This window comes from Cotesia typhae, unplaced genomic scaffold (assembly GCF_013202065.1).
Source record: "Cotesia typhae breed Kobodo isofemale line unplaced genomic scaffold, CoteBio_Ctyphae contig_23, whole genome shotgun sequence".
Lineage (NCBI taxonomy): Eukaryota > Metazoa > Arthropoda > Insecta > Hymenoptera > Braconidae > Cotesia > Cotesia typhae.
Genome location: NW_027423729.1, coordinates 4,275,131 through 4,296,414, shown reverse-complemented (window position 1 = coordinate 4,296,414; position 21,284 = coordinate 4,275,131). Strand labels below are relative to the sequence as shown.

Sequence of the window (21,284 nt, the reverse complement as noted above, 5' to 3'; positions counted from 1 at the left end):
AATTAATTAAAAATAATTTTTAAATTTAGTTTAATTTACAAATATTTATAAATTAAAATTTTGTTATTGTATAAGTGAAATACTTTTGATTGGAATTTTTAATTGTCAGAATAGAAAAAAAAAATGATTTGATAACCAAAATAAAGAATATTAATTTACATGAGAACGCAGCTTTAGTTTACAAGGTAATTGTTGAGGATAAAAACGTGTGTTTATTGACAATCATTACTAAATTATTAAAAAAATTGTTTTTGTTCTTTTTAGATAAAATTTATAATTAAAAACAGTCACTATGGAGAATATTCTTATAAAATCAACGATGAGCTATAACATTCTACGTCTGATGGGTTGTGCGAGACTAAATCACACTCAACCAAAGTTGAAACTTCCTAAAAAAAACAAAAACGCCGAAAAAGTTAGAAAATCTCATCCTTACAGATTAATTCATCCATGGAAGTCAAAAGCTCTTTTTTGCGAGAGTATGCTTAAGCAAGTTATTTATAACAAAGGTTGATTTTTAAATAATTTATTTGTCAAAGTGAAAATAGCAGATGAACAATTTTTGTTTTAAATGATTAAGACATTTAATAATTTTTTAAACAAACAAATTATACCAAGAATAATTTATTTGAAAAATTCCATCTTTAAAGGCTTTAAAAAATTATAAATGTAATTTTTTGAAAATAATTTTATAGACCTAGTTTATTTCTAAAAATTGTCAAGTGTCTGTTAATTTTAGAGTCATTATTTTTAACGTTATAATTTATTTAAAAACAAATGATTGAACGCTTGCTATTTTTTTATCACGTTTAATTAATAGTCTAAATATTAATAAAAAAATAAACTTTTTATTTAACAGATGGTCTGGTAGCTATCAATAAACCTTACGGCATATCAGCAAGGCCGTTTGAATTTGAAAAAAAAAAACAGCAAACGATTAGTGGTATTTTCAATGAAAAAAAGTATGTGTTAACTGACGCTGTACCGAATATTGCTAAAGAATTAGGCTATGAATCATTAGTAATTGCAAAGACACCGGAAAAATTTACATCTGGCGTTACCTTGCTCAGTGCAAGTGATAAAGTAACAGAAGCTATTGCCAAATCAATGCGAAGAGCAGAAGGTGCGCGAATAATACCACGTACCTATTGGACAGTAACACGCAGAGTTCCAATATTTCCTGAGGGTGAAAGAAGAGTAGCTATGAAACTCATGGAGGGTCCTGAAAAAGGAGTCAAAGAAGTAGTTATAGTACCAAAATGGTCTGAAAATGAGCGCGCTCGTGGTGACATTAAAATTCTAAATGTACAATTTAAAGTTCTGTCGACTGCATCCCACAATTTAGCTTCTTTGATGGAAATAAAAGCGTCTACGAGTCAATGGCACGCTGTAAGATTATTTGCTGCAACCGTGACACTAAGTCCGATTCTTGGAGACAGAGTTTATGGATCCAGAGCTCAAGACGTGATGGGAAAATTTTTACTAGTCAGTCCGTTTGTTGAAGCAGCCCACATGCCTCCTAAATTGGATCTAGACTTGTTAAAGGTAATTAAAATGTTTCCGACCAAAAGTATTATGATTCCAGCTCACGTTCACCTCAGGGAAATGTTTTTGCCCTCGTTCTTAAAGAAGGGGAACGATATTTCTATCACAGCTTCTCCGCAACCAGAATTTTTATGGACGTGTAATCAATTAGGTTTCAAAGAACAACTTTTCACGCCTATCAATAATGAAATAAATTCTATTTCTAATAATAATTCGATAGTAAACAATGCTGATGAAGAACAACATGACTCTCAACAGTGTTTAGCAATAACGTAAAATAAATCTTGTTATGATTAATCTTCAATTTATTTTATACATATGTAAATAATATTGATTATTATTAAATAATTAATTTTTAAATTTTATAAATGTCTTAATGTATTTAAATATCTAATGTGAAAGGATAAACCGACCGGCTAAAATGCGTCTCATTAATATTTTTCGTCCATGAAGTGTCGACATCCTTGTTTGATATCCATGTGTTCTGACTCTTTTCACCTCATTGGGATACGGAAAATTATCCCTCATTTTTCTTCTGATGGGTGTCATTGGCCATTTGGTATGATCAATTTTCCAAGGTCTTTGTCTTACTCCTTTTAATGCAGTATAAGTTGTATTGAATTGTCTCACTGTTTTGATACCAATTGATCTAAGGATTTATATAAATTATAACATTTAAATATTTATAATCATGAGGCTGAAGTTAGCAGACACTTGACAATCTTTTGATATTGCTTAAAAAATAAACTAGTTATAGAAAATTGCATGAAAATGAAGTTAGCCGACATTTAAAAATTTTTATAAATTTTTTATTGAAAAAATTTCAATTAAACAATTTAAAAAAAAATGTCACATGTAAAAAACTTGAAAAACTATAAGTGCAATTTTTTAGAAATATCTTTATAGTTGTAATTTAATTAAATAAACATTTTTAGACGCCTGTTAACTTCAGTGTCAAAGTGAAAATTATTTATAAAAATCTCATTTATAATTTTTCTGAACTTTTAAAGATGAAATTTTTCAATAAAATTTTCTTGCTATAATTTGTTTGTTAAAAAAAATTCTAAAAATGATCAGATGTCTCTTAATTTCAGTATCATTTATAATCAACAAAATAATTAAAAAAACTTACGGTATTACTTGAGTAAATATTGGTATAATTTTTCCAAACATAATTCTTTTAAGAAATAGTTAATCTAAATAATAATTGCTTTTCACACAGGTTAGTTTTATTTATAAGAATAATTTTTCAACGCGCATGCGCGGTAATTGATAGTGCTGTCGCGGTACATGTTTCTTTAAACATAATTATTTAAATAACTCAAGTTCAAGGATGAAAAAATGTCAAATTTATATAATATTTAAATATATTTTAAATGAATAATAAAATACATTATGGACGAATTAATTATCTTGAATTATCTATAATAAAATCAACAGGGGATCCTCTTGTCTTTTCCCCATTTTTTCATAACACGAATTATTTGTTCCACTTGAGAATTAGATGTATTTTTCAGCAATTGAATAACTTCAACTAGTAACTCTCTGGAATAAAATTAATGAGTATATTATTATAGAACAGTTTTAATAAATTTTTTATTTCAATAAAAATTTACTTGGATTGTTTTTCAGCAACGATAAATTGAAAAGTTCCGCAACAAGCGCCTCGTTTGCCTTCCCAGTGTTCTGGCGATGGATCCATACGTTCTAGCATATCAAAAGCCTTAGCAGCATACCAAAATTCACCAATTTTGTAGCAAGTATTTGCAATTAACTGTAGCAGGTTAAAAGATTGGGTCGATGTGTCCATTTTTAAGTAAAGTTCCCAAGCAATGTGAGCTTTTTTATTCATAATGTAACAATAAGCCAGTAAGCTTATGTAAACGTAGTCATTTTTGAATCGTTCACTTCGAATCAGTAGAAATGCTTCCTCTGCTTCTTTGAAGTAACCCGCGGCCGCTTGTGCTTGTGCATAGTTAAAATTAAAACTATCATCATTCGTGTAATATGTTTTTATAGAATTTAAATAGACTAAAACTTCTTCAAATTGACGAAGAAGAAAGAAACAAGCTGCCATGCAGTGACGACCCGGTATTGTGTCACATTCAGAAGTCGATGAACCCACCAAATGGAAATACTGCTGAGCTGTCTTAATGATATCTCGTGAGCTGGTTTCCTGTCCGATTACTGCGCAAACTGTTCCTTTTAGAATAAACTCTTGGGGTACTGCCGGCTCCAGATCTTTTATCAGTTCATAAGCTTCTTGAATTTCATTCTGCTTTAAATAATAAATTACCAGGTTCAATCGGGCTTCTGGTATGACATCGACTAAACCTGGTAAGACTTGCAATGCTCCTTCACCGTCTTTAAATACCTAAATTTAATAAGTTTAGTTTATTAACTAAAATTTAGGGTAAATATTTACAAGTCGAGTCAACCATTTTAATTTCCTTTTTTTGGACGAATTTCCATTTGATATATTTTTTTTTGAAAAACATCAAAAAAATATAAAATAAAAATTTTATCCAAAAACATGAGTCAAAATTTTTTCCCACTTGTGAAGGCAAAAAAGCTATCAAAATCTTTATTTTTTTCTTTCACGAGATTTTTTATCATAAATGCACCGTAAAAACAAGCAGAATCAAAAAAAAATTTGAAAATGTTAATTTTTTACCTAGTTATGGCCCAAAATAGAGTTGACCGACTTGTAAATAATTATCAAATTTATTAATGAAAGCATACACTCACCACAATATTGTGACGAATTAAATCATGTCCAAAACTGTACGAAGAAGTTGTTTTTTCTATCAACTGCCTCATTTCAGTCTGGGCTGTGCTGCCGTCATAAAGACGAAAGTGATTGCATGCTTTTAAATTAATAGCAATTGCACTGTCTGGATATTTTTGCAAGTAAACTTGAAGAACTTCTTGAGCTACATCGTAATAGTCGAGTTTATAATAGCACAATGCTACATAAACATTCAAGGCCATGTAATCCCTACAATAAATAGCAATAAATAGAAGATTAAGTTTAATTATGATCATAATCGCTCAAGTTTTTACTGATGAATACCTTGGTTTCTTAAGAAGGGTAAGGAAGAGATGCTGGGAACTGAATTTCGAGGAATTGGGAATGTGCTTACTAAAATTAGGATATAATTGATGAAAGCTGTATTATTAATTAAAAATTAAATTATTACCTATTATCAAGGAGAATTTTTTTATAAATATCAATCGCTTCTTGATAATGAGCTCGAAGATAATGAATAGAAGCTAAGCACAACTGGTCTTCAATAACATCTTTAAGTTTAGCATGGTACTCTTTGAGCTTAGTTTCATCGCTCATCTTGTGAATCAAATGAAACATTACTCGGGTTTTTAAACCACTCTCAGGAGCATCATTCAATATTTCTTTAGCTTCTGGATACATTCCCAAGTAAAAATAGCAGCAAGCTAAATTAGTAGCAACATCATTTCTTCCTTTCTTTCTTAAACTTTCATAGACGCTGGTAGCTCTTTTGTAGTCCCCAAGATGAAAAGCACAATACGCAATCCACATATCCGAGTCCTGGATATTGCTGTTTGATTTATTGAACTCAACCAACGTCAAGGCACCAGCATAGTCACGTTTCTCCAGAAATTCTTCGAGCTTGGGGACATCTTTTCGCGTTCCTGGTTTTCTGCTTTCTGACAGGGCTGGTTTTGCCCGTGAAAGTATCTGAAACAAAAAAAATATTTTTAAAAAATTGCATGTGTAATTTTTAAAATTTTCTACATATGAAATTTTTTGTTTTATTTTTTTTTTTTTTAAATAATTTTTCTATAAACAAAAAAATTCTAAAAGCTTTTAGATGTCGGTTAACTTAATTTTCATAAAAAATTGACTTGTAGAAATTTTAATAAATTAAAAATGCAATTTTTTTATAATAATTTTTTGGAACACATTTTTTGTTAAAAAAAATTAAAAAATTGTAAAATGACAACTAAATTTAATGTCATATTTTTATTTATGATTTTCACAGTCATCATCAATGAAATTTACACTTCACTTAAATGTTCATATTAAAATAACACTGAAGTTGACAAACGTTAAAAATTTTTTTGGAATTTTATAAAAATTAAATTATTAAAAAGTTTCAGATGTGAAAATTAATAAAAATTACAAGTGAAAATTTTTAGAAGGATTTTTTTATTGTAATTAATTTGTTAAAAAAATTTTTTTAATTGATAGCTGACCGCTAACTTCAGTATTGTATATTAAATCTTGAATAATTTTATTAAACAATAAAATAATAAAACAAAATTTTTTAAATTTAATAAACTTCCTTACCATTCTTCATAAATGTTTGTTTACATAAATGTAAAGTAAGCAAACAAATAAAAATATCTTATTGATTATTTAAAAACCCGTGACACCTGATATTTCAATGCTACGCAACGCAAATGACAACACCAATAGCTCCATCTGACTTATAAAAAGGAGTTAAATTATAAATTTAATGTATCCAATTCCTGCGAGCCCACATGACTCCAACTTCACTATATAACAATAAATTTGTAAATTGCATGGAAAAAACTAGCAAATATTTAACAAACTAGGGAGCATGACGGTGACTGTGTAGATATACGGGCAATGATTAGAAAACAATAATTTATTTTTTTACTAGTAACATTATTTATTAAAGTGATTAATAAAAAAAACGCCCTATTGTATTTACCAAGATGTTAGAAGGTGTCAAGCATATTTTTATGGTCTTGTCAGGCAAAGGTGGTGTTGGGAAGTCAACAGTTAGTACACAGTTGGCTCTAGCTTTAAAAGTATCTGGATTTAAGGTAAAAATTATTTCGATATAAATTTATCAATGATGAAACGTTAAATATTGAATATAGATTTTTTTATCTAGGTTGGAATCCTGGATGTTGATCTATGTGGTCCCAGTGTCCCTTACCTGTTGAACTTGGAAGGCAAGGATGTTTATCAATCATCAGATGGGTATGTATCATCATTTATTGTGGAAATTTATGATACTAAAATCAGCTGACAATTCGCAATTTTTTTAATTTTTATATCGAATCAAATGACATTAAAATTAGCTGTCACTTGACAATTTTTTAATTTTTTTTAACAAAAAAATTATTTTTAAAAAATTGCATTTTTAATTTATTAAAATTTCTACAAGTTTTTTTTTTTTTTAATAATTTTTTTTTTTGCTATAATTTATTTGTTAAAGAAAATTTAAAAAATTGTGAAGTGACAGCTAAATTTAATGTCAATAAAATCAATTAGAATAAAAAAAAATACTTCTAAAAATTTTCACTAAGGTTTTTTTTTAATTTTTACTCGTAGAATTTTTTTATAATAAATTAATTGCTAATAAATTATAAAAAAAAATTTCTAATGTCTGTCAACTTCAGTGTCATAATAATTTATTATTTGCTTGATGAATTTATATTTATGTAAGCTTGCAATTTCAGATGGATCCCAGTTTATACTGATGAAAACAAAACCTTGGGAGTGATGTCCATAGGATTTCTTTTAAAAAATCGCAATGACAGTGTAGTCTGGAGAGGTCCTAAGAAGACGGGAATGATAAAAGAGTTTCTGACCGATGTTGCTTGGAATGACATTGATTATCTGATTATTGATACACCTCCTGGAACTTCAGACGAACATATTACGGTGATGGAAAATTTAAAGTACGAAATTATTCAACTAAAACATTTATTTATATTCTCATGCATTATTGATTTATCATTTTATTGGATTTAAGATACATTAAATTAAAACGAGTTCAGGTTGTGATAAATAACCAGTCATATGTGTTCTATTATCAGTCACATGCTACAACGATCATAAATCTGTGATTCTTTATTAGGGGGAAGTATTAATATGTAGATAAACTTTAGTCACGAGATAGATAAGCTTCTCAATTGATCAATCAATAAGTTGTGTATAGATATAAAGAAAATCATCACATGTTTTTGATTATAACAATATTTTTTTTAAATTGTTGTCCAAATAGAGGAGTCAAGTGTGATGGAGCTATTATTGTAACTACACCTCAGGCAGTTGCTGTTGATGATGTCTTAAGAGAAGTCACGTTCTGTCGAAAAACGAAGATACCTATTATTGGGATCGTTGAGAACATGAGCGGGTTTGTGTGTCCAACTTGTTCTGTAAGTATTATCTATATTATTAAGAGAATAAGCAAATTTTTGTGTTCAGTGTATTTAAATGATAAAATGGGGTTTTATGATTAAATTTGGTATCGTTGGAAAAATCTTGACTACTCTGGAAAAGTTGCTAGTATTTAATTATTATATTTTAAAAATTTTTATCAAGTTTAGTCATTGTTAATTTACATAATTTGTAGTTTTGATAAATTTTATAAAAATTTATTTCAATTTGATAATATTTAAAAATCAGCAAATATGATCAGAGTATTTATTGACAATAATATTATATTACAGGAATGTACAAATATATTTTCTTCTGGAGGAGGTGTTGCTTTATCTGAGCTGGTGAAAGTTCCATTCCTAGCAAAATTACCAATTGATCCGGCAATTGGCAAGCTAGCTGATAAAGGACAGAGTATTTTGATTTCTATGCCGGACAGTCAAGTAGCCCAAGTGTTGAGAAAACTTGTTGAAGAATTAACAAAAAGTAAAGAAGCTTAATTCTAATAAATTTTACACATTAATAGGGAAGATGGTGAAGACTGCCAGTTACAGATGAATGCTTGCACTTCTGCATTGCTTAATTGAATGCCAATGATAATTGGTGCAGAAGAAAAGAAAAAACGAATTCAGAAATTAATTATATTTTTTATCTGTTAACTTATAAGTGAAAAATAAATGATTATTTTATAATGTATCTTATGAATAGTCAATTTAAAAACAATGTTAACATTTAATTAACAATTCTATTTTTGTACGCGGTCCAAAGTTGTGTTTTGTAATTAAGAACTTCACGAAGTTTGTCTCCAGCTTCGGTAATACCACGACCGACGACTGCCAAGTCAGCGCCAGAGTTAACTACAACTTCTGGAGTATTGTACTGCTGGCCCATATCGTCGGAAGCTTTGGAAAGTTTAACGCCAGGTGTTAATTGAATAAGTCCAGGATTTGAGAAAATATTTGACTGACAAACATGACCTACAACAAGGTCAGATGTCTCTGACATAGCTAGAGACTGCTTGGCGTAATCTCCGGTAGTCAGTGCACCTTTGGAAGACATTTCGGTAATCAAAAAAATCCCTCGTTCAACAGTAATATTTTTCAAAGCATTTTTAAGGCCATCTAGAATTCCTGGACCAGCCACAGGATGAACAGTGATCAAATCTGCCCACTCAGCAATTTTGTAAATACCTTTAGAGTACTGCAATGAAACTGTATTGCCTATATCTCCAAACTTACGGTCTTCCATGATTAAAAATTTATGTTTTTCTGACAAATTTTTCAACTGGTTAATAAAATCTTGATTGAAATCTTCAATAATATCAACGTGAATTTTCAACACGGCTATGTGAGGACCAGCAAGTTTTGCTAAATCTACAATATCATCAGCTTTAGTCAAATCAGTGGCTAAACACAGTGTTGTCTCTTTCATGTCCATGAGTTGGAGCAGTTTAGCTGCAATTTGATTCTTTGCTAGCTTTGAGCGCGACAGAAAGTCCATCTTCAATCGATCATTGCCTTCTACAATTAAAAAAAATTTATAAATTAGTATTTATTTTTTTATGAATAAATAAATCAACTCTTACCTTTCTCTAAAGTCTTAACCGGTGCCAAACATTCAGCCAAGTACTTCAAAACACTGTCTACAGTGTCCTGAGTTACTTTTCCTGCTTCCTGGAGATATTCCATCAGTTTAGTCATCGTATACAAACTCTTCATTTTTATTCCGCTGTTTTCGATATTTTTTCTACCACCTTGCTCTCTGTCCATAATCACTAAGGCGGCTGTGACATTCAAACCTTCTTGTTTGAGATCTTTTACAGTCTCCAGGATACTGCTTCCGCTGGTTACGACATCTTCAATAATTACAGTATTATCCCCAGCCGCGAATTTTCCTTCGATCAACTTTTTTGTTCCATAACTTTTCGCTTCTTTTCGTCTTATCAACATTGGGATGTTAGAGTCCACTGATATTAAAGTTGCTATCGGTAGTGCCGTGTATGGAACACCACAAATTTGATCGATTTTGTCTACATCATCAGCTAGCTTCCATAAAATATTCGATATTTGGTTCTATGAAAAAAAAATATTTTTTTAAGTTTAGAACTTTGAGATTAGCACACTTGACAATTCTTTGATTAATAAATTAGGTCTAGAAAATTATTTTTAAAAAATTACACTTAGAATTATTGAAATTCTCTAAAGATGGAATTTTTTAATAAAAATAAAATTAGCAGACAGCTGACAATTTTCAAAATTTTTTTTATTAATAAAATTGTTTCAAAAAAATTAAAATAAAAAATTCCACATATAAAAAATTTAAAAAACTATACGTGCAATTTTTTAGAAATATTTTTTTATTGCTAATTCAATTAATGAAAAAAAAAGTAAAAATTTTTAAATTGATAGCTGACTACTAATTTCAGTATTGTTCATATTTTTTATTTCAGAATATAATAAACTTACGAGTAGTTTGGGATATGAAATTATAACCCTCAAATCGATGTACACCGGTGTTTTAAGTCCAACTTTAGTAATGAACTCACCAAATTTAATCGCACCAACATCAAAAAGCATTACTGCTAAATTTTTCAACTCACTTTCCATGGTATTTAATAATTTTCGTTAAACAAAAAAGAATTTTAATTCAATGTTCAACAAGTGTTGTACGGCTTTTTTTTTTAAAATACTGAAATAGTAAACTTTTAAGAAGGATTTCTTGCCACGTGATTTTTCGAAGCATGCGCAGTGCGGCCAGATCGTGGATAAAAAATTCTCCTTCCCTAAGCGAAATAACACGGTGCGTATTCACATTAAAGGCATTTATATTTTTCTACAACCTTTATATTAGTTTTTAATGTATTGACTATATTTAACAATTTTAAGAATTTACTTGGAAAAAAAAAAAAACAACTTGTAATACACTTTTAGATATATTTCTTTTAAAGATACATTATTATAAATATATCCGACATTCAAGTAGAGATACATCAATCAATATGAAAAAATTATTTATTACCCCAACCCCATAGACCTTTAACAAACCCAGTAAGTCCAGCTTGACTTTTCTTTTCTTGGTCACCCAATTTGTCTGACAAATCTGGAAACTCAACCATGTTAAATGCAAGATCAAAGAATAAAGGTTTACAAGGAATGCTTTTCATGGGTGGTGGAAGATTGTAGACATTAGGTTGTTTAGAAAGAAGCGATGGATCTTCTCGATACTCATGCAATCTTTCGGAAAGAGGTTTCTTGCTTTTGGTCTGTTTAACTGCGCCAGTTTCCTCCTTTTCGTCCTGAAGAATACTATGCGCATGAACAGCACACTGAGCGCCTTCAACGGAGCCTTCCAATTTGGCTAATTCACTCTTCAAGTCTTCAGAAAGATATTTACTATCCTTGAGAGCGTCTTGAGCGTGATGAAGTGATCGTTGGTAAAGTGCAACAGCTTCACGCCACATTTGCAAATTGGCCATTGACTGAGCCATGTAGAAGCACCTGAAAGCACGGTAGCCCTTAGTCTTAGCTTCCTGTTCACGTGCATACTCCTCATCGTCATCCAAAAGCTGTGACATTTCCAGCAAATTGTGAAGCACAGCCTCAAAAAGTCTAACAATATCTTGCGGCTTGGCTTTTTCAGAAGCTTCAGCAATTTTAATTAACACAAGATTTCTTTCCAAAGTCCGCGAAAGTTTTATGTACTGCAGATAGGCAACCAAGTGCTGAGCTGGTGATTTGTCATCCTTATTCTTCAGCTCATTTTTAAAGTGATCGCGAATAAAAGCCAGCACGTCTTTGCAATCAATTAGATGAACCTCAAGAAATGTAATCTTAGCCCCATGACTTGAAGCTTTAGCAAGTGTTTGATTCAATTGAGAATCAGCAATCAATAAACCTGTAGCATGTGATGGAACAACTCCGCAGGATTTTCCACGCCAAGTTGTTTCTTCAACATTCGCTTTCTTGACTTGGGTTTGCGCGATCAAAGTATCTAAATTCATTATCAAATCACTGCTCAGTTGACCTCGCATTTGCATAAGATCATCGATTGCCGACTCGTCTCCTACGTTGTAAGCGCAGTATCTCAAGCTCGGAGCCATCTCTTCAACTCTAGCCTTATAAATAGTTTGTTCGGATTCCGGCAAAGCAGAAGCAAGCTCTCCGTAGACGACTTGTGCTTTTTTCAAGTTTGTCATCGCATCTTTCCACAGCTGGAGCTCAAATTGCAGCGATCCTTGCATCCAAGCAACGTAAGCTTGAGCCTCCAATTTTGTTCTTGCATCACAATTCACATTCTAAAATAAAAAAATAATTATTTTAAATTATAACACAAAAATTTTAGCGATTCTTATGATTATTTATTAAGATGTGCCAAAATGTAACTTCCTCTTTTTTATTTTAAAGATTTTTTTAGCCAGGTTAAAATATATATATATATATATATATATATATATATATATATATATATATATATATATATATATATATATATATATATATATATAAAAATATATATATATAAAAAAAACAGTAAGAAGTTACATTTTGGTACACCCTATTATTTATGATGACACTGAAGTTGACAGATAAAAAAATTTTTTTAGATACTTGCAGCAATTGAATTATTATAAAAAAAATTAAATTAAAAACTTTCACATGTAAAAATTAATAAAAATTACAAGTGAAAATTTTTAAAAGCATTTTTTTATTGTAATTGATTTGTTAAAAAAATTTTTAAAATCAACAGCTGACTGCTAACTTCAGTATTATTATTTATGTACCTCGATTAATTCTTGAAGCTGCAGGGCATAAGTGGCCGCTTTACGCAGTCTGGATATCAAATGAAATTTCTTTCTCGGCTCGGTATTAGATTCTATTCTCAATTGCAGAGCATAACTCCAAGCGCGTTCAGCCATCGTCAGTGGCACTTGAAGAAATTTGTCATCGGTGACAATAGCAGCAGTCACGTCTTTTCGCTTGAAATGTCTTCGGTCACCCTGGGGTACTTTGAGCACTTTTCGTAGTCTGCGAAGACGACGTGAGCAGTAACCTCGATAACGCTGATAGTCTCCGTGACGAAGACCATGTTGTTGCTGAGCATCTTTTATTATTTTCAAAACTTTATTTTTATCATTAAGGAATAACACTTATTGACTAATCTAAATTATTTATAAAAATAAAAATAACAATTAAAGTAACTTAAATAAATGACATATGTTAATATTAATAGTGACAATTGTTGTCAATAAAAAGGATACTTTCTAAAGAATAAACTCGTTCCTCTTTCGGATTAACTTCTTCATTTTCAGACATATTATTTCCATAGTCTGGATTTATCGACGCAACCACCATGATTTATTTATAAATTATATTTTGTCACTGAAATTTATGTATCAAAATTTTTATCGAAATACAAAGTATTGATCACTTAAAAATTGAACAGTCAGGTTAGATATTTTTTTTTTTTCATTACGTGGAACGTGGAAGTCGGGTGTCACTTATTGCTACTTAGCCGGAGCTCGATCTATATTTTTTACCGAATTAAATATTTTGAGAAAACTTTGTTATCAACTGCAGTACAATAACAACAATAAAAAATAATAAGTTCTGTAATATCGATACCAAAATTAAAAATGGCAACTTACAGTCACTAACATGCATTTAAACTCAAGACTTATTTAATTTATTGTTTATAAATTATATTTTGAATTATTTGTTGAAAAAATTTTTTGTATTTTTTTTTCTTCATAACTATGCGCAAAATTGTAAGTACTGTTAACAATATTACAAAAAATTATTTTAGGTTATTTTTCATATTTATAAACAAATAAATAAATTATTAAACTCAAAATGTTTAAAAATTAATTTAAATTTTTTATTACAGATTTTCAAAATGACAGAAAAATTTCTTAAATAATTAATTATTACTATTGTTATAAAATTTAATTGTTATTTAAAAAAAACAAAATGTGGATCAGAACAATATCAACAATGAAATTTTCGTCAAGTCTAAGACTTATAATAAAAAATACTCGAGTTTCTAGAAGTTTTAAACAACCGTCAGCTGTAAACAGATTTATTCATACGAGCATAAATAATTTTTCTGTAAATGCGGAAGAGAAGGATAAAAGAATAGCGTTATTTGACACTGCTAAAATAAAGAGTAAAAAAGAAAAATCGACATTTTTAGCTGTTTTGCACGCGTACCAAAAGGAAGGCGAACGAAAAACTGGTCATGTGCAATTTATATACGCGGCATTGCGTTATATGAAAGAATTTGGAGTCGCTGATGATTTAGAAGTGTACAAGGCAGTGATGGATACACTACCAAAAGGAAGATTTGTTTCCAAAACTTTGTTTCAAGCTGAAATGTTTCACTACCCACGTGAGCAGCAGTGCGCTATTGATTTGCTACAGCAAATGGAGGATAATGGTATAATGCCAGATCCAGAAATGGAGCTGATGGTCATCAACGTATTTGGTCAGCATGGGTTGCCTCTAAGAAAACTCCGAAGGATGGCGTACTGGCAAGGCAAATTTAAAAACTTAAATCCTTGGCCATACCCACGACCTCTCCCTTCAGACAATTTTCAATTAGCGATGCTTGCAATTAAAAAAATAGCCAGTGTCGATGTCCAGACGACTATTACGGTTTTTGATACCGAGGAAGTTAAAGATTCGATCGATAAAACTTGGATTATTTCAGCATCTAGTCCTGATCAGGAGAAGTTGATTTCTCAACATCCTCGCGATCAACCCGCTTATGTAGAAGGCCCTTTCAGAGTTTGGGTTTGGAAAGCGTCTGTTGACTATTTTATACTTCATACAGAGCCAAAAAAAAGAATTGTTGAAGATATTGATATTGATGGTGAAATAAATATTAAAATTAGTTAGTTTATTAAGGGGGAACTCCACTGTGACGATCGAAAAAAAGAGCCGATTTTCAGGGATTTTTTTGACAGGGAAAATAAAGGAATTTGGGGATCGGATTTTTTTTTATTTTATTAAGGGTACATTAAAGATTATTACCCTAAATTTTTATTAAAAAATATTTAATTATTACAAAGTTATCAACAATCTCGTAGAGCACTAGAAAAAATCACCTCTTTTTTCGATCGTCACAGTGGTGTTCCCTCTTAATTGAAAAATAATATACAATATTTATTTATTTTTTTTTTATTGTAGATGTTTCAAATTTGGATATAAATTTATGGAAAAAATCTAAACAAGCTCTGGCGTTACATCGTAGCATTCACGAACAAGATGAGCAAACAATACTTGGAATATGTGCCACAGGAACATCTACCAAAGATTCATTGCTGTCTTGGATCCGGTGCTTACAGCCTCGAAATCCAGCGTTAGAAAAAATTCCAATTCTATTTAAATTCACTAGTATGGTTAATGACAATGAAAAAGTTGAACCCGCTCCAGAACGGAAAAAAGTATCTGATGGAGATACAGATGAAACTAAATTAGAAACTTGAAAAGTTTAATTGTATTTTTTGTAAATAAATCTTTAGTACAATAGAAGTTTGTATACTAATGATTTTTTTATTATTTTTTATGTTAATTTAAATAATTTTGTTATTATGATACTTATTTATAATACTTATAATACTTATTTATGAGGATACTTTTAAGTCAACAACTTTTACTTTCTCCCACTTGTCAGTGCCCGACGCATCACGTGGAGCAATTTAATCAGTATGTACAAATGTACATGCGCAAAAAATATAAACATGTATAATAATACACAATAAAGTTCGCTTATTCATTTTATCCATATAATCTGGCAACGTTGCCCGCGAGACCATTCAACTTTTGAAATTCATCGATAACACATCGTCGGTATTGATTTTTATTTCCAACCAATTATATTGGGAATTATTTTTAAAATTAATTAAATACTTCAATTATAAATTATTTATATAATTTAAAATGTCTCGAGGTGAGTTTTATGTTAAATAAAATTGGAGTAAATTTTTAAAAGATGTAAAATGTCTAAAAATAACATCAATTTATTTTTAAGGTATCATCAATTGGAGTCAATTAAGATGGTACAGTTCATTGCCGGAATTGCCACACTGTCAATATAAGACTCCAATTTATCAAGTAAGTATTTAAAAAATAAAATAATTTTTTTATTAAGTGTAAAAAAAATTTTTGATTACACAGGGCGCTGACTATGAGACAGTTAAATTGACGCGACTTGCACCAAGCGAACGTCCTTATTATAAAAAACCCCTCCTTATACATGAGGGTCATGGTCAGTGGCTATGGGATCATATTGGTCGTCGTTACCTCGACATGTTCGCTGGAATAGTAACTGTAGGTGTTGGACACTCGCATCCGTAAGTTCATTAAGCGTTTGATCTTCTTATCTTCCATTATTATTATTATTTTTATTATGTATTAAATTATTTGCGTATTATCTTCTTTAGCCACTTAAAATAATAATAACAATAAATGATAATAATCTGTTGGATTTTTATTTTTAAATTCTGTATGATTTATTTTTATTAATTTAAAATTATAATTTTCAGAAAGATTGTGGAGGCGCTGTCAAAGCAAATATCCAAGTTAGGAAACACGACGGTAATTTATATGCACCCCCAGTATCATGAGTACGTTGAGAAATTAAAAAAAAAACTGCCTGAAAAATTAAATGTCGTTTACTTAGTAAACAGCGGATCAGAGGCCAATGAATTGGCATTTTTAATCGCAAAACTTTACACTGGAGCACAGGAAATTATTTCACTGCAGAATGGATACCACGGAGGAACATTAGCAACGCAAGCAGCTACTGGATTAAGTATTGCCAAGTATCCAGTGCCTCAAGCTGCTGGATTTACTCATGTAAAATTTAAATGTTCTAAGCAAATACACTTTTTAGTAAATTTCATAAAAATCTAACTATTCTACTGTTTTAATTTATAGATAATGAATCCTGATGTCTATAAAGGACCGTGGGGAGGCTCTCAATGCCGAGATTGTCCAGTATCTCATGGAAAAAATTGCCAATGTGTCGGAAATAATTGTCAAGCCGCAGATAATTATTTTACTCAATTGCAAAATGCTTTTAAATATAGTCTACCGTCTGGCAAACCTATAGCCGCTTTCATAGCAGAAAGTATCCAAGTATGTCAATAAAATTGAATGATTTATCGGCAAAGTATTATTAGTCGTTAATTAAAAGAGCGATTAATAATAATTTTTTATTTTAATGACTACAAAAGTTCTCATTGTAGTCTTATTTATCTTAAATGATTTATGTATTTATGTATTTATGTATTTATGTATTTTCAGGGCATTGGGGGTATCGTACAGTATCCTAAGACATATTTATCCAAGGTTTATGATTTTGTACGAAGCAAAGGAGGTATTTGTATCGCTGATGAAGTTCAAACTGGATTTGGTAGGACTGGTAAAAATTTTTGGGGCTTTCAAGGACATGATGTTATACCTGATATTGTTACAATGGCTAAAGCAATTGGTAATGGATTTCCTCTAGGTGCTGTTGTTACTACACAAGAAATAGCTGAAGTTTTAAATAAGGCTATGAGAGTTAATACTTTTGGTGGTAATCCACTTGCATGCGCTGTTGGTTCCGCTGTTCTTGATGTGATTTTTTTTTTTAAACTAATTTTGTATTTCATTTTTAATTTATTAAATTAAAAATTTATTTTTTTTTTTTAGATAATTGAAGAAGAAAAGCTTCAGGAAAATTGTTTAATAGTAGGTACACATTTACTCCATCGATTGAGTACTCTAATACTGGATTACCCGACAATAATTGGAGACATTCGTGGTAAAGGGCTGATGATTGGAGTTGAGTTAATAGCTGATGTTGAAACAAGAGAACCTATGGCAGTAGATCAAGTACTGGACATTTTTGAAGATATCAAAGATATGGGTGTTCTGATTGGAAAAGGCGGAGCCCATGGAAATGTATGGATTCATTGTTAATTAATTTTCCGACTTCGTTTAGGATATTTAAGTCAATCAATGTAATTGAATTTTTTTTTTTTTTTTTTTGTTAGATATTGAGAATCAAACCTCCAATGTGCATTACAAAAGAAGATGCTGATTTCACAGTTGAGATTATTAAAAAAGCGGTGGAAAATCATCGAGATAAGTACATAAAGAACAAAGAAAGTGTTTATTTCACGGCTGTTTAATTAAATTGAACTGTGAAGTTTTTTTTTATTTTATATTATACATATATATAATATATTCTTTTTACATTTGTACAAATCATCACATTAAAAATGATAACAATCAATTCGTATGATTAAATTACATTAGTAGTTAATGAAAAAAGGTTTTTGACAATTTTTTTTTTGTTCAATAAGTATTGCTATATTTTTTTATGAGATACTTTTATTAAATAAAGACGTCTAATTTTATCAAAACAAGTGTCTGCATATCATGTAATACCGTATTATGATTTGTCTATTCTTAAAAATAAGAACGTTATTATTTAAACAATCAAATTTGTTTATATAATTCACAATTGTATAAATTTATTATTCAATTATTTTTTTAAAATTTTGGAATCGAATTTACACAAGGAAGACTCGTGTAGATTCGAAAAAAACATTTTTATTTATTCATAGTAAATATGTAAAAGTGTTGATATATAAAATTATTTGATTTATTTTTTTTTTATTATTAATATAATAGATAAACTATTGAGGACGTTATTTTAATTATAATTAATAATTATTTAATTATTTAAATTATTTAAATCGGATTATTTATTAATCAAAATTATTATTAAAAATATTTGAATATTTTATTGAGTTTTAATAACACAGTTTGTTTAATGACACGCTTTTAATCACTATTAGTTAGAGTGATGCAGGTTTAATTATTTTTGTTATTATTTTACCTCTAATAATAATCAAATACTAACCTAAGTAATAGTTAATAAAAAATAATATCTCATTAATAATTATATGCTGGGTTATGACAAAGTTTTAAATGCCGGTAATACGAATTAGATAAACAAAAAATATATTAGAAAAATTAACAACTGTATAATGGAAGATTTTAAATCGAGAAAGATTTTTATAAAAAACAAAACAAAGTAATTTTATAAATAAAAGTTAATAAATTTTGGCACGCTTATAATTGCATGTTAATAAGTAAATAATCTTGATATTATTCAAAATATTTTTTTTTAGAAAAAAATAGGTCGCGATTTAAATCCATCGAAAGTACGAAGTCTTATCTTATCATCAGAATTTCATGCAATATTACTTTGCAATTCTTATTAATTATCACGTACTTGTTTAATAATAATATTAAATTTTTCATGCCATCAATGATGTAAGAGATCCTTTTGAGTCAGGTAATGTGTCATGTAGATAATGTGAACTGTCAGTCATTGCTGCTAGATCAGCTTCAAGAAGTGCGAGGTGAAGTTCTCTTCGTGCCTTCTGTACTACGTAGACCATTAATGATACTCCAATTATTATCTAGAATGATATTTTATTTATTTATAATTAACGTTTAATACATAGCATTAATTTTTTATTTATTTATTTATTTATTTATTTATAAATAAATAATTTAATTTAATTTTTTCAAAAAAAAAAAAAAAAATTTTTTTTACTGCAATTAGTTTTACAAAAATTAATTTAAAAAAATTAAATAATAAAATGTTGCACTTACTTGAAAACAAAATACAATATAACCCGTCGCAGCAGTTGATTTATCTTCCAAAACATCCTGCATGGACCGTAAGCTGCTTCCTAGGTAAACATTAATCAATTGAGCTGGTAGTAGGCCAATTACACTTGCAATGTGATACCTTAAACCACTAATATTGCTTACCTAAAAATAAAATCATCAACATTTAATAAATAAAAAATATAAATTGACAAGTAAAGAAAAAAAAAAAATGAAGTTTCTTACAGCAAAAATAGTATTCTGTAGGCCGAAGGGAATTGGAGTTAGTCTGGCAAAGAGTACAACTCTAAATGCTTGAGGACCAGATATAACTCTTAATATTGCTCGCGCAGTTTCACTTCTTAATAATGCACCAATTGGTAACTTTGTTGATAATGCACTGAGTGTCGTATGTGCAATTGCAATACCTAAATTAGCGCCGAGTACAACCAGTGCAATACCACGGACAATACCAAATAAATAACCACTTGCGATTATTAAAAATAAGTAACCAATCACTATAGGAAAGGAAACTACTGTAAATAGTGATATTACAATAATACTTATTATCCATATATCCTTATGTTCTATCCAATACAATAATACTTTAATATAGTCTTTGCATATAAACACAATAGCTCCCAAGAAAGCCAATGTGGCAATTGTCACGACAATATAACATACTGAATTTGAACTCACACAATTGCATCTGACTGTTGAATTTTTAATTGGTCGTGTATTTGATTCAATACTTTCAATATCTATTATATCCATTTCTTCGTTTATTTATCTGAAATTTAAATAAAATGTTCATTTTTTATGTAAATTTAGGACATTAAAGTTAGCATTCACTTGATGACTTTTTAAATTTATTTAACAAATTTTCATTATAAATTTAATTAAAAATTTATAGAAATTAACTTTAAGAATTTTTGTAACAAATAAATTATGGTAAAAAAAAATTTTTTAAAAAATTGATATTTAGAAATTTTAAAAAACTACAAATGCAATTTTTTAAAAATAATTTTTTGGAGCAAATTTATTTGTTAAAAAAAATTAAAAAATTGTCAAGTGACAGCTAACTTTAATGTCATAGATATATTGCGTTAAAAAAATTAACAATTATAAAATTACCTGGTTTTTAGTATTTGCATTAGAGTATTTGTACAATTTAATAGCTATTGATTATTGCAAATATCACAAAATGAATAAATTCAGGAAAATAACGGCATATTTTTATGTATAAACTTTCAAAATATAACCTAGACGTAAAATATATACACGTAATAGTGGGTGTGATTATCAGCAACTCTCTTTACGACGTTTCTCAGCATAACTGACATTTCAGGCAATAAAAAATTGATGTGCAGTGTAATAATATGGATTCTATTTTTAACTAAAGGAAGACTTGTTTAATTAATTAAACATTACCCGCTATTGCTATCTCGGTGAAACTCTATTTCTGATTATTACTATCGATTGTCAAATGTGGTCAAATGTCAGCTGGATGTGTATAGCACAATATATTTCTATATATATAAATATATAAAACAATAATAACAATTTATGCACACATCATTTGCACGCGCCTGTGTAGCTATACGTACAGCACGTACAGGCATGTAAGAATAGTAATACGGATGCGTGTATGTATACGTGTGTTTAGGTGTATATACATTTAACTTAAGCAAAGAAAAAATGGTTTGAATTCCATCAAGTGCTGACATCTGGAGAAAATCAAACTGTAGAGTAAAGGAATCTTCCTTTTTGCGAATAAGTATTATCGTTTATTTATATTCTGTTATTTACTTTATTATTATCGTAAATTATTTTATTGTCATTTATTGTACACAATATTTTTATTTTTTTTTTAATAATTTTTTAGAACA

General features: G+C 29.2%; 9 protein-coding genes across 10 annotated transcripts; 4 read left to right on the top strand and 5 right to left on the bottom strand.

The window, feature by feature from the left end:
* The first annotated feature begins 36 nt into the window (after positions 1-36).
* LOC141524862 (mitochondrial mRNA pseudouridine synthase RPUSD3) lies at positions 37-1,821 on the top strand. The gene is made up of 3 exons (XM_074238987.1): positions 37-185; positions 265-509; positions 860-1,821. Exons 2-3 carry the CDS (start codon positions 293-295, stop codon positions 1,819-1,821), a joined length of 1,179 nt encoding a protein of 392 aa, XP_074095088.1. The 5' UTR covers positions 37-185; positions 265-292.
* An 8-nt stretch (positions 1,822-1,829) lies between these two features.
* Mrpl34 (mitochondrial ribosomal protein L34) lies at positions 1,830-2,844 on the bottom strand. The gene is made up of 2 exons (XM_074238989.1): positions 2,678-2,844; positions 1,830-2,194 (listed from the first exon to the last, which is right to left on the bottom strand). Exons 1-2 carry the CDS (start codon positions 2,716-2,718, stop codon positions 1,936-1,938), a joined length of 300 nt encoding a protein of 99 aa, XP_074095090.1. The 5' UTR covers positions 2,719-2,844; the 3' UTR covers positions 1,830-1,935.
* A 50-nt stretch (positions 2,845-2,894) lies between these two features.
* Positions 2,895-5,986, bottom strand: Ttc26 (tetratricopeptide repeat domain 26). Its single transcript, XM_074238986.1, has 5 exons — positions 5,876-5,986; positions 4,746-5,263; positions 4,294-4,543; positions 3,162-3,919; positions 2,895-3,090 (listed from the first exon to the last, which is right to left on the bottom strand). Exons 1-5 carry the CDS (start codon positions 5,876-5,878, stop codon positions 2,979-2,981), a joined length of 1,641 nt encoding a protein of 546 aa, XP_074095087.1. The 5' UTR covers positions 5,879-5,986; the 3' UTR covers positions 2,895-2,978.
* A 79-nt stretch (positions 5,987-6,065) lies between these two features.
* Positions 6,066-8,419, top strand: Nubp2 (NUBP iron-sulfur cluster assembly factor 2). Its single transcript, XM_074238681.1, has 5 exons — positions 6,066-6,378; positions 6,450-6,538; positions 7,021-7,242; positions 7,569-7,722; positions 8,017-8,419. Exons 1-5 carry the CDS (start codon positions 6,268-6,270, stop codon positions 8,221-8,223), a joined length of 783 nt encoding a protein of 260 aa, XP_074094782.1. The 5' UTR covers positions 6,066-6,267; the 3' UTR covers positions 8,224-8,419.
* On the bottom strand, positions 8,351-10,420 carry R-l (rudimentary-like). The gene is made up of 3 exons (XM_074238677.1): positions 10,189-10,420; positions 9,309-9,795; positions 8,351-9,243 (listed from the first exon to the last, which is right to left on the bottom strand). Exons 1-3 carry the CDS (start codon positions 10,327-10,329, stop codon positions 8,456-8,458), a joined length of 1,416 nt encoding a protein of 471 aa, XP_074094778.1. The 5' UTR covers positions 10,330-10,420; the 3' UTR covers positions 8,351-8,455.
* Positions 10,421-10,636: 216 nt separating this feature from the next.
* Positions 10,637-13,220, bottom strand: Srp68 (signal recognition particle 68). The gene is made up of 3 exons (XM_074238674.1): positions 12,981-13,220; positions 12,504-12,841; positions 10,637-12,017 (listed from the first exon to the last, which is right to left on the bottom strand). The coding sequence occupies exons 1-3, from the start codon at positions 13,072-13,074 to the stop codon at positions 10,731-10,733; spliced, it is 1,719 nt and encodes a 572-aa protein (XP_074094775.1). The 5' UTR covers positions 13,075-13,220; the 3' UTR covers positions 10,637-10,730.
* A 115-nt stretch (positions 13,221-13,335) lies between these two features.
* Ecsit (evolutionarily conserved signaling intermediate in Toll pathway, mitochondrial) lies at positions 13,336-15,252 on the top strand. The gene is made up of 3 exons (XM_074238678.1): positions 13,336-13,487; positions 13,607-14,590; positions 14,908-15,252. The coding sequence occupies exons 2-3, from the start codon at positions 13,690-13,692 to the stop codon at positions 15,204-15,206; spliced, it is 1,200 nt and encodes a 399-aa protein (XP_074094779.1). The 5' UTR covers positions 13,336-13,487; positions 13,607-13,689; the 3' UTR covers positions 15,207-15,252.
* A 285-nt stretch (positions 15,253-15,537) lies between these two features.
* LOC141524682 (alanine--glyoxylate aminotransferase 2, mitochondrial) lies at positions 15,538-18,310 on the top strand. 2 transcript variants are annotated; one of them, XM_074238675.1, is made up of 8 exons: positions 15,538-15,670; positions 15,752-15,834; positions 15,898-16,073; positions 16,266-16,578; positions 16,660-16,860; positions 17,029-17,343; positions 17,419-17,670; positions 17,763-18,310. In XM_074238675.1, exons 1-8 carry the CDS (start codon positions 15,661-15,663, stop codon positions 17,898-17,900), a joined length of 1,488 nt encoding a protein of 495 aa, XP_074094776.1. In that variant the 5' UTR covers positions 15,538-15,660; the 3' UTR covers positions 17,901-18,310. The 2 variants fall into 2 exon arrangements, with proteins under 2 accessions (XP_074094776.1, XP_074094777.1); XM_074238676.1 differs by lacking the exon at positions 15,538-15,670 and having other exon boundaries at positions 16,270-16,578.
* A 228-nt stretch (positions 18,311-18,538) lies between these two features.
* LOC141524686 (transmembrane protein 64) lies at positions 18,539-20,965 on the bottom strand. Its single transcript, XM_074238679.1, has 4 exons — positions 20,530-20,965; positions 19,642-20,185; positions 19,399-19,560; positions 18,539-19,202 (listed from the first exon to the last, which is right to left on the bottom strand). The coding sequence occupies exons 2-4, from the start codon at positions 20,167-20,169 to the stop codon at positions 19,038-19,040; spliced, it is 855 nt and encodes a 284-aa protein (XP_074094780.1). The 5' UTR covers positions 20,170-20,185; positions 20,530-20,965; the 3' UTR covers positions 18,539-19,037.
* Positions 20,966-21,284: the final 319 nt, after the last annotated feature.

Excerpts from the sequence above, each read along its gene's own strand:
- Srp68 (XM_074238674.1), bottom strand. The coding sequence starts at position 13,074 with ATGGTGGTTGCGTCGATAAATCCAGACTATGGAAATAATATGTCTGAA. Across the intron at positions 12,842-12,980 it reads ACGAGTTTATTCTTTAGAAA|TTTTGAAAATAATAAAAGAT; the intron begins GTATCCTTTTTA and ends ATAAAAATAAAG. Across the intron at positions 12,018-12,503 it reads AGCTTCAAGAATTAATCGAG|AATGTGAATTGTGATGCAAG; the intron begins GTACATAAATAA and ends TTTTTATTTTAG.
- Ecsit (XM_074238678.1), top strand. The coding sequence starts at position 13,690 with ATGTGGATCAGAACAATATCAACAATGAAATTTTCGTCAAGTCTAAGA. Across the intron at positions 14,591-14,907 it reads TGAAGATATTGATATTGATG|ATGTTTCAAATTTGGATATA; the intron begins GTGAAATAAATA and ends TTTTTATTGTAG.
- LOC141524682 (XM_074238675.1), top strand. Across the intron at positions 16,074-16,265 it reads GGTGTTGGACACTCGCATCC|AAAGATTGTGGAGGCGCTGT; the intron begins GTAAGTTCATTA and ends TATAATTTTCAG. Across the intron at positions 16,861-17,028 it reads TCATAGCAGAAAGTATCCAA|GGCATTGGGGGTATCGTACA; the intron begins GTATGTCAATAA and ends ATGTATTTTCAG.
- LOC141524686 (XM_074238679.1), bottom strand. The coding sequence starts at position 20,169 with ATGGATATAATAGATATTGAAAGTATTGAATCAAATACACGACCAATT. Across the intron at positions 19,561-19,641 it reads TACAGAATACTATTTTTGCT|GTAAGCAATATTAGTGGTTT; the intron begins GTAAGAAACTTC and ends TTTTATTTTTAG. Across the intron at positions 19,203-19,398 it reads ATATTGTATTTTGTTTTCAA|ATAATAATTGGAGTATCATT; the intron begins GTAAGTGCAACA and ends ATATCATTCTAG.
- Ttc26 (XM_074238986.1), bottom strand. Across the intron at positions 4,544-4,745 it reads AAAATTCTCCTTGATAATAG|GGATTACATGGCCTTGAATG; the intron begins GTAATAATTTAA and ends TATTTATTGTAG. Across the intron at positions 3,920-4,293 it reads TAATTCGTCACAATATTGTG|GTATTTAAAGACGGTGAAGG; the intron begins GTGAGTGTATGC and ends TATTAAATTTAG.
- Mrpl34 (XM_074238989.1), bottom strand. The coding sequence starts at position 2,718 with ATGTTTGGAAAAATTATACCAATATTTACTCAAGTAATACC. Across the intron at positions 2,195-2,677 it reads ATATTTACTCAAGTAATACC|ATCAATTGGTATCAAAACAG; the intron begins GTAAGTTTTTTT and ends ATAAATCCTTAG.
- Nubp2 (XM_074238681.1), top strand. The coding sequence starts at position 6,268 with ATGTTAGAAGGTGTCAAGCATATTTTTATGGTCTTGTCAGGCAAAGGT. Across the intron at positions 6,379-6,449 it reads TAAAAGTATCTGGATTTAAG|GTTGGAATCCTGGATGTTGA; the intron begins GTAAAAATTATT and ends TTTTTTATCTAG. Across the intron at positions 7,243-7,568 it reads ACGGTGATGGAAAATTTAAA|AGGAGTCAAGTGTGATGGAG; the intron begins GTACGAAATTAT and ends TTGTCCAAATAG.
- LOC141524862 (XM_074238987.1), top strand. The coding sequence starts at position 293 with ATGGAGAATATTCTTATAAAATCAACGATGAGCTATAACATTCTACGT. Across the intron at positions 510-859 it reads GCAAGTTATTTATAACAAAG|ATGGTCTGGTAGCTATCAAT; the intron begins GTTGATTTTTAA and ends TTTATTTAACAG.
- R-l (XM_074238677.1), bottom strand. The coding sequence starts at position 10,329 with ATGGAAAGTGAGTTGAAAAATTTAGCAGTAATGCTTTTTGATGTTGGT. Across the intron at positions 9,796-10,188 it reads TTTCATATCCCAAACTACTC|AACCAAATATCGAATATTTT; the intron begins GTAAGTTTATTA and ends TTTTTTTCATAG. Across the intron at positions 9,244-9,308 it reads GGTTAAGACTTTAGAGAAAG|AAGGCAATGATCGATTGAAG; the intron begins GTAAGAGTTGAT and ends TTTTAATTGTAG.